The following is an 11612-nucleotide window of genomic DNA, read 5'->3' as shown; positions in this document are numbered from 1 at the left end:
TATATGAATCAAATTTGATATATATTTCTATATATATATATGTATATATATATGTTTTGTTATATGTTGTCTATATACATACACATTAATATATATATATATATATATATACATATACATATATATATTCATAATTCCTTGTAATTTATTATGCTAAGTGTTTTTCCTCTTCTGCTTCTGCATTTTGCTGTGGCGGATGTGTGTGTGTGTGTGTGTGTATGTATGTGTGTGTGTGGCTTTGCATATGTGTGAGTGAAGATGTGTAGGCTGAAACCCCAATTGGAAATTTCACCTTTATTTTTCTTCTCTTTTTATTTCATCTTTTTATTTTGTTATGTGGTTATTTTACGGCTGAATCCCGCCCTCTGGGTTTTTGCATATTGTTTCCTTTTTTCTTCCTCTTTTGTAGTTGTGGTTTACTCCTTATTTGTTTAGCATTGAATTTAAATTAATATTAAGAAACATTCTATCTCCCATTTTTTTGTTTTTTTTTCATTCACTTTACACGACGACTGCCTAACGCTTTTGCTGTGTTTCCTTTTGTTTTGTTTAGTTTCCGGTTCCTTTACCTTTATCATCATTTAATATATATGTCCTCTCTTTCTACGTTTATGCTGGTTTGTGTGTGTGTGTGTGTTTATATGTATGAATGTGTGTGTGTTTTTTTCATGTTCCCCCGATTTCTATGTATTGTGTATGTAGTATTTTCTGCTTGCATGTTTCATCACATCTCCAATCCCACACAGATTTTTGATGATTCTCTCTCTCTTTCTCATCTATGCACCTCCTGCCGTTTAGTCCGTGATCAAGGGTTTGCCATTTTGTTTCTCCTTCTCCTTGTCCAATTGTTCCAATAGTATAGCTGGATTCGCCTGACCCTGATGGGTCTTCTGCTTCAGCATTGTCCAATCGTAGATGTAATCATATTGATGATTCAGCGTCCTAAATAGAATGCTACAAGTGTCCCAAATGAAACATAACAAGAAAGAAATATCAAGCATTAATAAGTTGTATATGATTATTTGAGATTTGTAACATTAAACAAAAACCTATTTACTAGTTTCTTGAACTCAACAGAAAGCCTAACTTATTTCTATTAAATATTCACTAAACCCAAAACTTCACAAAACCCAAATATCATACATATGTAGGTATATAGCTTTAAAATACACAGGATATGTGTATGCTACAGGATGTCCTATCTTTCGTGTTGAAAGTGCCATTGGGATAAATTTGACTGGATTGATTTAAAACAATTGTGCAGTTTATGTTTTTAAGAATAAAAGTTTAACTGTTTGATTTTACCTCATTTTTATTTCAAGCCTTCTGATTTGAATTCTTTCACTCGCCGTTTTCCGGCCATTTCTCGAACTAGTTGAGACAAGCTTTAGGCAAACATAATCAATATCGTATTCAAAAACAACTTTTTAAAAGATAAAAGATCCTGCTTAGAGTGATAATCCAATTCTCTATTCAATTGGACATTTGGCAACAAATTGTCAACATAAATCAATTGAAGATGAACGATAATGGTCTCCTAAACTCAGACTAACCTCAGGCAGCTCTTGGTATTGAACAAATTTGAAAATATTATAGATATTTCTTTAATAAACAAGTTTTTAAATTTCATAAGCCCAAGCATTTTCCTATTCAAATATTCAAGAACGTTTTTTGTTTGGTTTAAGAAAATTATTGTTGACTTTGAATTTCAAAGACTGACTTTTAAGTTGAAAAAATAAGTAAACAATTATTCCAAGAAGTGAATTTTCCAACTATTCCTTATTTAAAATGATTTACAGGCTAAAATTTGACATCGAAAATGTGCTAGATAATAGATAATTATCTATGGATTTGAGTTTTTGTTTACAAATTATTTTGGTTGACAACGAGAACAAATACATAGATAAATAGATTTCAATTTTGAATCACACAATGTGCAAACTTACCGGAACAATTGACGTAGGTACATGTAATCTGGCTGCTCTTCAAAACGCAAACTACGACAATAGTTCAAGTACATGGAGAATTCGGCCGGCGATCCCTTGCACAGCACCTCGATGGGTGTGGACATTTTCTTTTCCGAGATTTTCTCATATTTCTGCTGCTTGGTGTTAGCCTTCATGCCCTGCCAGGGCAAAACACCACGATTGAAGTACATCATCACATAGCCCAGTGATTCCATATCATCACGACGTGATTGTTCGATACCCAAATGGGCATTAATCGAGGCATATCGAGCGGTGCCAGTTAGATTTTTATCCTCGCGATACAGGATGTGTAGTCGTGTATGAGGGTCCCGGAATTTCTTGGCCAAACCGAAATCGATTAGGAAGAGCTTATTACAATGACGACCGATGCCCATTAAAAAGTTATCGGGCTTAATGTCACGATGAATAAAGCACTTGAGATGTATATACTCCAAACGGCCGATCATCTGATCCACCAACATTAGCACCGTCTTGATGGTAAAGTGGCGCGTACAGAAATTAAATAGATCCTCTAGCGATGGTCCAAGTAGATCCATAACTAAAGTATTAAAGTTTTTCTCTTTTCCATGGTGACGGATGCGTGGAAAGCCAACTCCACCACTCAGAATACGATATAATTTCGCCTCGTACAGCAATTGAGGATGGCGAGCATTGGCGCTCTCCATCTTGATGGCCACCTCCTCACCGCTTTGAATGCTCATGCCCAGATATATATCGCCAAAGGAGCCACTGCCTATAAAATTGTATAGTTATGTTATAGTCTCTCTTCAACTCTCTTCAGGATCATGAATATCAAGATAGCTACTTACCAATCTTGCGTATCACACGATATTTGCCACCGACTATTATTTCGGAGCGGTTGTCCTTAATTATCCGCATCTTGTCCATGATGGAAGCCTGCTCCTCTCTCTCCACACTTCGTTACTCAACTGAACTCAATTATAATATATAATTATATTTAATGGGCGAAAGGGAGATCTGTAATAAGCCAAAGAGAGAAATAAAATTTGATATTAATATCCAAAATTCTTCTCAAATTGTACTGGATCAGCAGTTTTTCAATATTAATCGTACATACATAAATGAAATTGTATGAAAAATTTGTGAAATTACGAATAGAATATAAACGAGCAAAAAAAAAAACCCTTTTTATCGGATTTCAGAATCCAACTGACACATATGTCTGTCGAATCTTTTCCTTTGCTTATTGAAAAGATTGTTAAGCTGAATTCATATACAGGGTGACGCAAAACGTTTGACTCACTTGAAATCGTACCCTTTTTTTCACAGTAAACAAAAATAAGTGGAGAACTAAAATTTGTCAGAAATTTTGACACCACCCTGTATAAACAATATTCTGCAAATGGGTAAAAATTTGGCTAGAATTTCCAGCATTTAACATGCTAAAATGACAGCACTATCAGTAATGGGTTATGAGATATTGAATGGATGGGGGGTTGGGGACGGGGGAACAGAAACAAGAGACGGACTTTCTTTTATCTGCATTTGTTTTGTTATTCTGTTTTCTCTTTCGCACTTTTACAATTTTTTTCTTTTTTTTTGTTGTATTTTTGCTTCCAAAATGCGCATTTTCTACTAAAGCCAGAGCCACAGCAGGTACAAATACATATTTCACTTCATTTTTCTTTACCCCGTTGGAATGCATATTACACACGGACACACACTTACATGCTCATTAAAAGCACACAAACACACACACAAATACAGAGCAGACAAATCAACACTATGACGCACAACAACAATCAGAGTGTCAGCCACCACACAAGTACATACATCGATACACACACACACACACACACTCTTGCCTACTCTCTCACTCTCGCACAAACATATACGCACATACATACACACATACAAGCATGCACAGTTGCACCTTACAAATGTTTTTTTTACACAAAAGAAAAATTTTCAAGCCTTTTTAGCACGCATTTACAGTTGGAAATTATGGGAAAATCCTTTTGCTCATCAATTTCTCACATTGATTTTGACGTTTTTTATTTAATCTTACCGAGTGAAACTGTTGAAATTGCTTTGCTGGGTGTTTTCTCAAGGTTGGCGTATTTTTTTCTCTCTCTCTTTACAAAATTTTTTGTTGGTGTGTAGAAAAAAATTGAAATCTCGTTGGAAATTTGTCGTCTGTTTTTTTTTCTTCTCCTTTCTTGTTTTATGCTTTAAACTGAGGGGAAAATGGGAGTTGATTCGAAACTGCACGCGAAACGCTTTTTGTTTAGCCCTCTCAATTAAATTTTAGCACTTCGATTCGTTCGCACACACGACGGAAAAAAAGAGGAAATATATGTACTTTATTTAACCAAAATAAAATGGTAGACTCGGTCGCCCTATAACTCAAGTGTTAGAAAACGCAAGCAGTGTTGGAAGTTGATTTTGCAAAGTCAATAACGATAGCTTGTCATTTAAGAATATCGATATCTCGTCTGAAACTCAAAAGGTCGATAACGATATATATCGCTATAATATTAGACGATAAACTTATTTGAATTGTATGGCGCAAAAAAAGCAATAAACATGTCGACATCTTTATTTAGACTATTGATTTTGAGTTTATTTTAAAACTTGTGTATTGGTTATGTCCAATTATTGCCCACCAAGTTTAAACTGATTTGTTGTTTTTTTTTTGGTCTATATATTTTATTAAAAACAGTTTTTTTTTTCATTTTTTTGTTGTTTTTGGTTTCTGTAAATAACGTGACGACTTGAAAACAGAAATTAAATAAGTGTACTTTACTCGTAATGTAGTAGAAAGTGTTATAAAAGCAATATTACAATAACTGTGGTAGAATTGGCTCCTAAAATAGATATTTTACAACTGATACCACTTTTTGTCTTTATATTTAAGCATTAATTGATGCGCTGTACCGCTGAAATCTTGAGCTGTATTGGCCATACGCTCGGCGCGCTCCTCTAACAAATTGAGCTTCTCGCCACGCTCCATGGCCAACTGGTGCGCACGGCTAATTTCCGATGCGGCTGTGGAAGCACGTTGACCAAGCTGCTCCAAATTGGGACCGGGTATATGCCTAGCAACGGAACGATTCGCTTTCCCGCTTTGCTCGCCAACTGTACAAAATAATACAAAAACAAAAAAAAAACTGATTACACATTTACATACAAATATAATCAGCATTAAATAAGTAATATGTGATGACGATTAATGATGACTCAAACTCTCTTAAATAGCCTCTTAGTTGGTGTTACTCTATTAGAGGGTTCGGGTTCTAATAATACTTACAAAGCTCTTCGCGATCCAAAAGTTTGGCGCCACCACCAAAAAGACCCTTAAAGAAACCCTCCTTAGGCTGTTCGGGCATTTCGTGTACCGTATATAGTTCACCCATCATCTCCAAAATAAATTGACTAAGAAGAAGAAACATTGGTTTTATACATTTCATAAGTTTGATATTAAGTAATATGCTTACCAAAATTCCGATGATATCGTGAATTTTTGAATTTCGGTGGGCGATGCCATGTACAATCCATGACCTTTATGACTAAAGCAAAATATTTTTGATATTCTATGGAAACGAAACGATAAGTTTTTAGGTTTTTGAAATGGTATTGTAACTTTTTATAAACTCACTGAGTTGTATCTTCATGAACAATGATCTGTTGACCCCATATCGAAAGCATTGGATCCACAATTCCCTGTTTACATTTGGTTTGGAAACTAAACGAGGCCGAAAGGTGAATGGATTACACAAAAACGAAATGGATTTCGTAATGAATGAATCGTTCATACCTTAACTCCATAAGCGGTAAGAAATCAGTATCCAATAACAGTTTTAGACTAGGAAGACTATGTACCATTAGATGGCCATTCGAAAGATAGGTTGCTAAGCAAGAGCCATCTAAACGAAAGTAAAGAATATATTTATTTGATTTCTATGTTTAATTATTTGGTATATTCTTTTACCTTTCATCGTGATAGTTTCTGCCTTGACTGCAAAATCCATTTCCGATAATTGTATGCGATTGATGCAACATTGATTTGCCACATCGAAGACTTTTGTTTGCTTTTCGCTAGCGATTACGATATATTGTCGATCGGTGAGTGTTTCTAGGCCGGTGCTAACGCTACCGCTAATGCCGCTGCTGCTGGCGCTGCTGCTGCTCATACCACCGCCACCACTGCCTCCTCCTGCTCCCCCTGATCCACCACCGGTGGCGCCTCCACTGCCACTAATGCCACTTATGCCGCCGCCGCCAGACGCACCGCCAGTGCCAATGCCAGTGCCACTGCCACCTGGCATATTAGCCGCAGTGCCACTGCTGACAGCTCCACCCGACATGCTACCAGCCAGGCCAGCAACCGAAGTGTTTGATATTGTGTTGGCAGTTGTTGGTGTGAATGTGGGACTGGTGCGGCTACTGCTCTTCGTGGGTGTGCCTGGGAATGGGAACAAACATCATTAGATCTGATCTGATTCAGAACTATCTACACTTACGATCTTTCTTATCCTTATTTTCGTCACGCCAGGTCTCAAATGTATATGGTATGATCGATCCGTATGAGTCTAAAAAAGACATTGAAGTTATGGAACCTTTGAGTCGTACTACGGGGCCACCTAAAAAACGAGTGAAAAGGAGTGTTTGTTTAGTCAATCCTCTGACTGATGGCAATCGGTATGTGTGGTATCTACCATTTATTGTGATCAAAACTGGTTGAGATTTGCGCACATCGCGCTCCGGCATTGTAATGAACAATGTTAATATTGAACCAAAACTAGTTCCAATCCATAAAGTAGGAACGAGTGTCAAAATATCTGGAAAAACACAAAACAATCGGGGAGTCACAATCACAAATACGCACAAATGTATGCTATGAAAAATGTTTCATACATACGATCAAGTGTATGCTATGAGAAATTTTCAAACTTACCATTACGTTTTGCATAACTCTCGATGAAAGCTAGACAAGTAACAGATTCCGAGGAAGACATATCAATGCTGGACATTGAAGATGATCTGGATCTTGAAAAAGTGCCATCCAATTTATCTGTAAGGGATTATTTTCGGTATTGTTGTTTTTTGTTTGTTTTTTTTTTGATTGATTGAGGGGGGGTTTTCGGGAATATATATTAATAGTTAATTGATTTTGAAAAGCAAGGAGAGAGAGAGAGAGAAAGAAAGAGAGGAATAAGAAAAAGAGAGAAAAAAAAAACAGATTTACAATTACACAAAGATATTTTAGTTATTTAATCAAAGGAAAATAGGAAATAGAGATAAATAGATAGAGAGAGAGAGAGAGAGAGAGAGAGAGAGAGAGAGAGAGATGGAGATTCAGATAGATAGGAGGTGATAATTTGAGAGAAAGATAAAGAGAGGCAGAGATAGATATAGAGAGATTTAGATAGATAGATAGAGAGAGAGAGAGAGAGAGAGAGAGAGTAAAAGCGGCGGGCGGTAGTAGGCATAACTTTTGCTTTTAATTTTTTTTAAAAATTCGTTTTCTTTTTTATCATTTTCAATATTTTTTCAAATTGAAATTGGCGGCAAATTTGCTATTTGATTAATCGCTAGACTGCTATTTGAAAAAAAAAAAACAAAAAAAACATAGATGTAGGCTGCTTATTGTTGTACTATGATATGTGTGTGTGTGTGTGTATGTATGTGTGTGGGTGTGTATGTGTGTTGTGTGCAAAGTGCTTGAGCTGAGCTTGTATTAATCTCTAAGAACATATCTCAGCTTTAATAAACTAAACGCGGTTTAAACCAAGTTTTGTTTTTATTTTGAGGGCTAAAAACATTCACATGTGTGGGCGTGGCTTAATGTGTATGTGTGTGTGTGTGTGTGTGTGTTTGTGAGTGCCTAAGTCGAAATTTAATTTGTTAAGATTTCTGATTTTTATCTTTTTATTTATCTAAATCCAATTATCGATTGGAATCAGAACAAAACCGCTTAAGCTGAATTTCTGTAGAGTTAGATTTTTAAAGGGAGAGACATTTATTAGTTTAAATTTTAATTAGATTTTTGTTGATGTTTTTTTTTTGCGTTTTTTGTTTTTTTTTTTTCTGGTGGGTGCAAGCGGCAGGCGTCGGCTAAATGCTAAATATTTAAATATATATATATATATATATAAAGGTAAGTGTTTATGTGTATGTGTGTGAAGGTGTGTAAGTGGTTGGGTGGGTGTGAACTATGCAAAAAAAAAAAAAAAATTAAATTTATTTTTGATTGTATTTAAAATTATACACATATATATAGAGGAAACCAAGATCAGTTTTGCCAATGCAGATAGATTTTCAAATTAATTGTCTAATTTATTATTATTGTTGTTGCTGTTTTAATTGCTGTTGTTGTTGTTGTTGTTGTTATTGTTGCTGGTTGCTTTTGTCAGAGAGAGAGAGAGACAGAGATAGATAGAGAGAGAGCTAGAGCTAGAGAAGCGTGCACAATACCGAGCGATGGAGGAGGAAGTTAAGAGAAAGACAGAGTAAGTGAGAGAGCGAGAGAGAGTCAGAGCGAGCGATCGAGCAAACTTTACAGTAAACAGAGACAAACAGAGAAAGACAAGAAAAAGAAAATTTGTAATTCTTTTGTTCTTTTTTATCTAAAGGGCCACAGATCGAGCTAGCGAGAGAAACATTAACAGAGAGAGAGAGAGAGAGAGAGAGATAGACTTATAGAAGAGCAGACCCAGAGAGAGGGAGAGCAGGAAAGAGAGGACGAGCGAGAGAGAGGCAACTTTTGCCAAAATGGCCTTCTCTGCCCTTCCCCCTCTTCATCATCTTCTTCTTCTTTTCTTCTTTTGGCAAACCACAAGCAACGTGCACCATTTGATTCAAAGTGTTCGTGTGTGTGTGTGTGTGTGTGAGTGAGACAGACACAGACAGAGAGTTTTGAGCGAGCGAAAGGTGTAGAGCTAGAGAGACACAGAGAGAGAGAGAGAGAGAGAGAGAGGAGAGAGACAGAGAGTCATTGTGCGTGTTGTGCTCTGTGTTCAAGTGTGGGTATTTGGGTGGGTGGGTGTGTATGTGTGTGTGTGTGCAGACACATAGAATGCTTATTGTTGTTGTTGTTGTTGGTTGGTTGATTGGTTGTATGGGTGCATTCTTGCTGTAGGTTGCAGGTTGCAGTTGTTTTTCTTGTTGTTCTGGTTGTTGTTGTTATTGTTGTTGTTGTTGTTGTTGTAATAGTTGTTGTTGTTGTTGTTGTTGTTAACTGTGCTCTGTTGTGCTCCCACCTTGTGATTTGGACTTTTTGAAAGATTCATACGATGTCACTGACTGCTGTTGCTGTATAACGGATGTTTGATGCGGATGCGAATGCGAATGTTGATATTGTTGTTGTAGTTGTTGTTGATGTTGTTGTTGTTGATGATGCGCACCTGCACCTGCCGTTACATCAACACCATATCCTGGCATAGGCCAAATCTCAGTATCAAATGATGTCGATATGGATAAACTGGACGACAATTGATGTTGCAGTTGTTGCTGCTGTTGGTGTTGTTGTTGCTGCTGCTGCTGCTGATGATGATGATCAACGCTGCCGCTGCTGCCGCCCGCACCACCACTACCAATTAAACCACCACCATTACCGCCACTAGCAACACCCGCACCTGCATCATCTGCACCATAAATTGAGCATGAGCCCGCTCCCGTTCCCGATCCCGATCCCGCAGCTGCCGGCGGCGTTGGATCACCAGTCATCATCATCGGCGGCTGCTGTGATTGCTGCTGTTGCTGCTGCTGCTGCTGTGATTGCAGTTGCTGTTGTTGCTGCTGTTGCTGTTGCTGCAGCTGCTGCTGTTGCGATGTACTTGCAGTTGCAGTCGCTGCGGCGCCGCCAACGTTGCCACTGCCATTGATCTGGTCAAATAATATAATTAAACAATAAACAATATGGAGACGAGAGAGAAAGAGAAGATACACACAACATAAGGTGAGAGAGACAGACAGAGAGAGAGAGAAAGAGAGAAATTGATAGATAGATAAATGCACTAAAATGATTGAATGGAATTTCAACATTCGTTTCGGTTGTTTTTAAAATTGTTTTTTTTTTTTTTTTTTGTTTGGTTTGTTTTGTGTATTTGGTTTGCTTTTTAGAGTGTCTGTGTGTGTGTGTGTGTGTGTGTGTGTGTGTGGGTGTGGGTGTGTGTAAGTGAAAGTTTCTGTGTACGTGACAAAAAGTTGTAGCATACTTTTTTGGGTTTAAGGCAGACACGCTGAACATAACGGTTAACAAAACATATGCATAACAAAGTTTTCTCATTTTGTGGTGTGTGTGTGTGTGCGTGTGCGTGTAAGGGAGATAGCAATATTAACAAAGATCTGAGTGAACCAGAAAACTCAAAAAATATTAATTAACAAACTTTTTGAAACAACATTTTCTTTGCTAAATTTTGTTTTTTTTTCTTAACCAAAATTTTAAAACGCAAAAACTTGCGAAATATGCAAAAAGGTGTTGAACAATTCCAGTCCAGTGTTGGACAATTGAATTTATTTTATATTTATGTTATTTTATTTTTGGAATTTTGAATCAAAAACAAATTTAAATTCCATTCAAATGAAATCATGTTTGAAAATGATTTTTACAAAAATTCGTAAAGGATTTGGTGCAAAATTAATCTTTATTTTTTGTGTTGTTTCGTTTTAATTTTGACTTGGTAAATGCTAACAATTTAGAAAAATTAATTTTTGAAACTTATTCAAAGCATTGTGAACTTGAATTCTTAAAAAGTTTAATTTGAAATTAAACTGAAGTCACTTGAATTTTTGTTTGATCAGATAATTGAGTATTTGGTTCTGGTTAAATAGAATGTGTGTGTGACGTGTGTGTGTGAGTGAGTATGGTGTTTGGTGTGTGTGTGTGTGTGTGTGTGAGTGCATGGTGAGAGACAAACGCGGATTTTATAAAACAACACACATAGGTAATGGAGGTATATAGCGAGCGACAGATGTGGTGGACGCATTGTTAGGAAACAAAAATAAAAATAGGTGACAAATGGTGGAAAATATTTGGTGATAAAGGCGAGATATATAAACACGACGAGAAAACACCAACCAGTATTAAAAGTATATATATATATATATATATCGATAGATAACAATATAAAGAATTTAATGTTAATTGAATAAGTATTTTTGCTTGATAGACAACAGAAATAAATTAAGTTAAACAATCCTATGTATGAGTAGTGAAAGATATACATACATATATATATATATGTGTGTTTGTTTTTTCATTTATGATTTCTCTTCATAATATTTTGTTTCAATATGTACATTAAGGTGTTTTTTTTTTAACTGAAGAACGACTAAGAAGTATAATAAGAAGGCATTATAACACAAAGCAAATGAAAGGACAATGTTAAAAAGGCCAAACTCAACAACATCAAAACAAAAACAAAACAAAAAGTTATAAAGAATATATATATATATATTTGTTTTTTTTTTTTTTTTTTGTGAAATATTATAATTTTACAATATTTTTAAACATATATATTGTATTTTTCAATAGAAAATCAACAAGTTAGGCTGGTAGAAAGGATGGGAAGGGGAAAGGGGGGGACACACTTCAGAAAAACGAACAAAACGACAAAATTCCGCACAATTTTCGAAGACAGCAACAGAGAAAAGGGTAGA

General features: G+C 36.0%; 2 protein-coding genes across 6 annotated transcripts in view; both read right to left on the bottom strand.

The window, feature by feature from the left end:
* Nucleotides 1-221: 221 nt before the first annotated feature.
* Nucleotides 222-4335, bottom strand: LOC6649217 (casein kinase I). The gene is made up of 4 exons (XM_002070895.4): nucleotides 4018-4335; nucleotides 2798-2966; nucleotides 1947-2721; nucleotides 222-954 (listed from the first exon to the last, which is right to left on the bottom strand). The coding sequence occupies exons 2-4, from the start codon at nucleotides 2874-2876 to the stop codon at nucleotides 795-797; spliced, it is 1014 nt and encodes a 337-aa protein (XP_002070931.1). The 5' UTR covers nucleotides 2877-2966; nucleotides 4018-4335; the 3' UTR covers nucleotides 222-794.
* A 401-nt stretch (nucleotides 4336-4736) lies between these two features.
* The window catches only part of LOC6649216 (syntaxin-binding protein 5), a 28832-nt gene continuing 21956 nt past the window's right edge, over nucleotides 4737-11612 (bottom strand). For 3 of the 5 annotated variants that reach the window (XM_047012443.1, XM_047012444.1, XM_047012445.1), the window contains exons 16-24: nucleotides 6907-7023; nucleotides 6668-6790; nucleotides 6473-6592; nucleotides 5941-6414; nucleotides 5767-5875; nucleotides 5608-5694; nucleotides 5447-5542; nucleotides 5260-5384; nucleotides 4737-5087 (exon numbers count right to left, since the gene is read on the bottom strand). In XM_047012443.1, coding sequence (XP_046868399.1) covers nucleotides 4831-5087; nucleotides 5260-5384; nucleotides 5447-5542; nucleotides 5608-5694; nucleotides 5767-5875; nucleotides 5941-6414; nucleotides 6473-6592; nucleotides 6668-6790; nucleotides 6907-7023 — 1508 coding nt within the window. In that variant the 3' untranslated portion in view covers nucleotides 4737-4830. Of the gene's footprint in view, nucleotides 5088-5259; nucleotides 5385-5446; nucleotides 5543-5607; nucleotides 5695-5766; nucleotides 5876-5940; nucleotides 6415-6472; nucleotides 6593-6667; nucleotides 6791-6906; nucleotides 7024-9211; nucleotides 9837-11612 lie in introns of all 5 variants that reach the window. The other 2 variants (XM_023179533.2, XM_047012446.1) reach the window with 2 other exon arrangements.

Source organism: Drosophila willistoni, unplaced genomic scaffold, assembly GCF_018902025.1.
Source record: "Drosophila willistoni isolate 14030-0811.24 unplaced genomic scaffold, UCI_dwil_1.1 Seg143.1, whole genome shotgun sequence".
NCBI lineage: Eukaryota > Metazoa > Arthropoda > Insecta > Diptera > Drosophilidae > Drosophila > Drosophila willistoni.
Note: the sequence above shows the minus strand (reverse complement) of the source record. Positions and strands in the feature narration are given on the sequence as shown.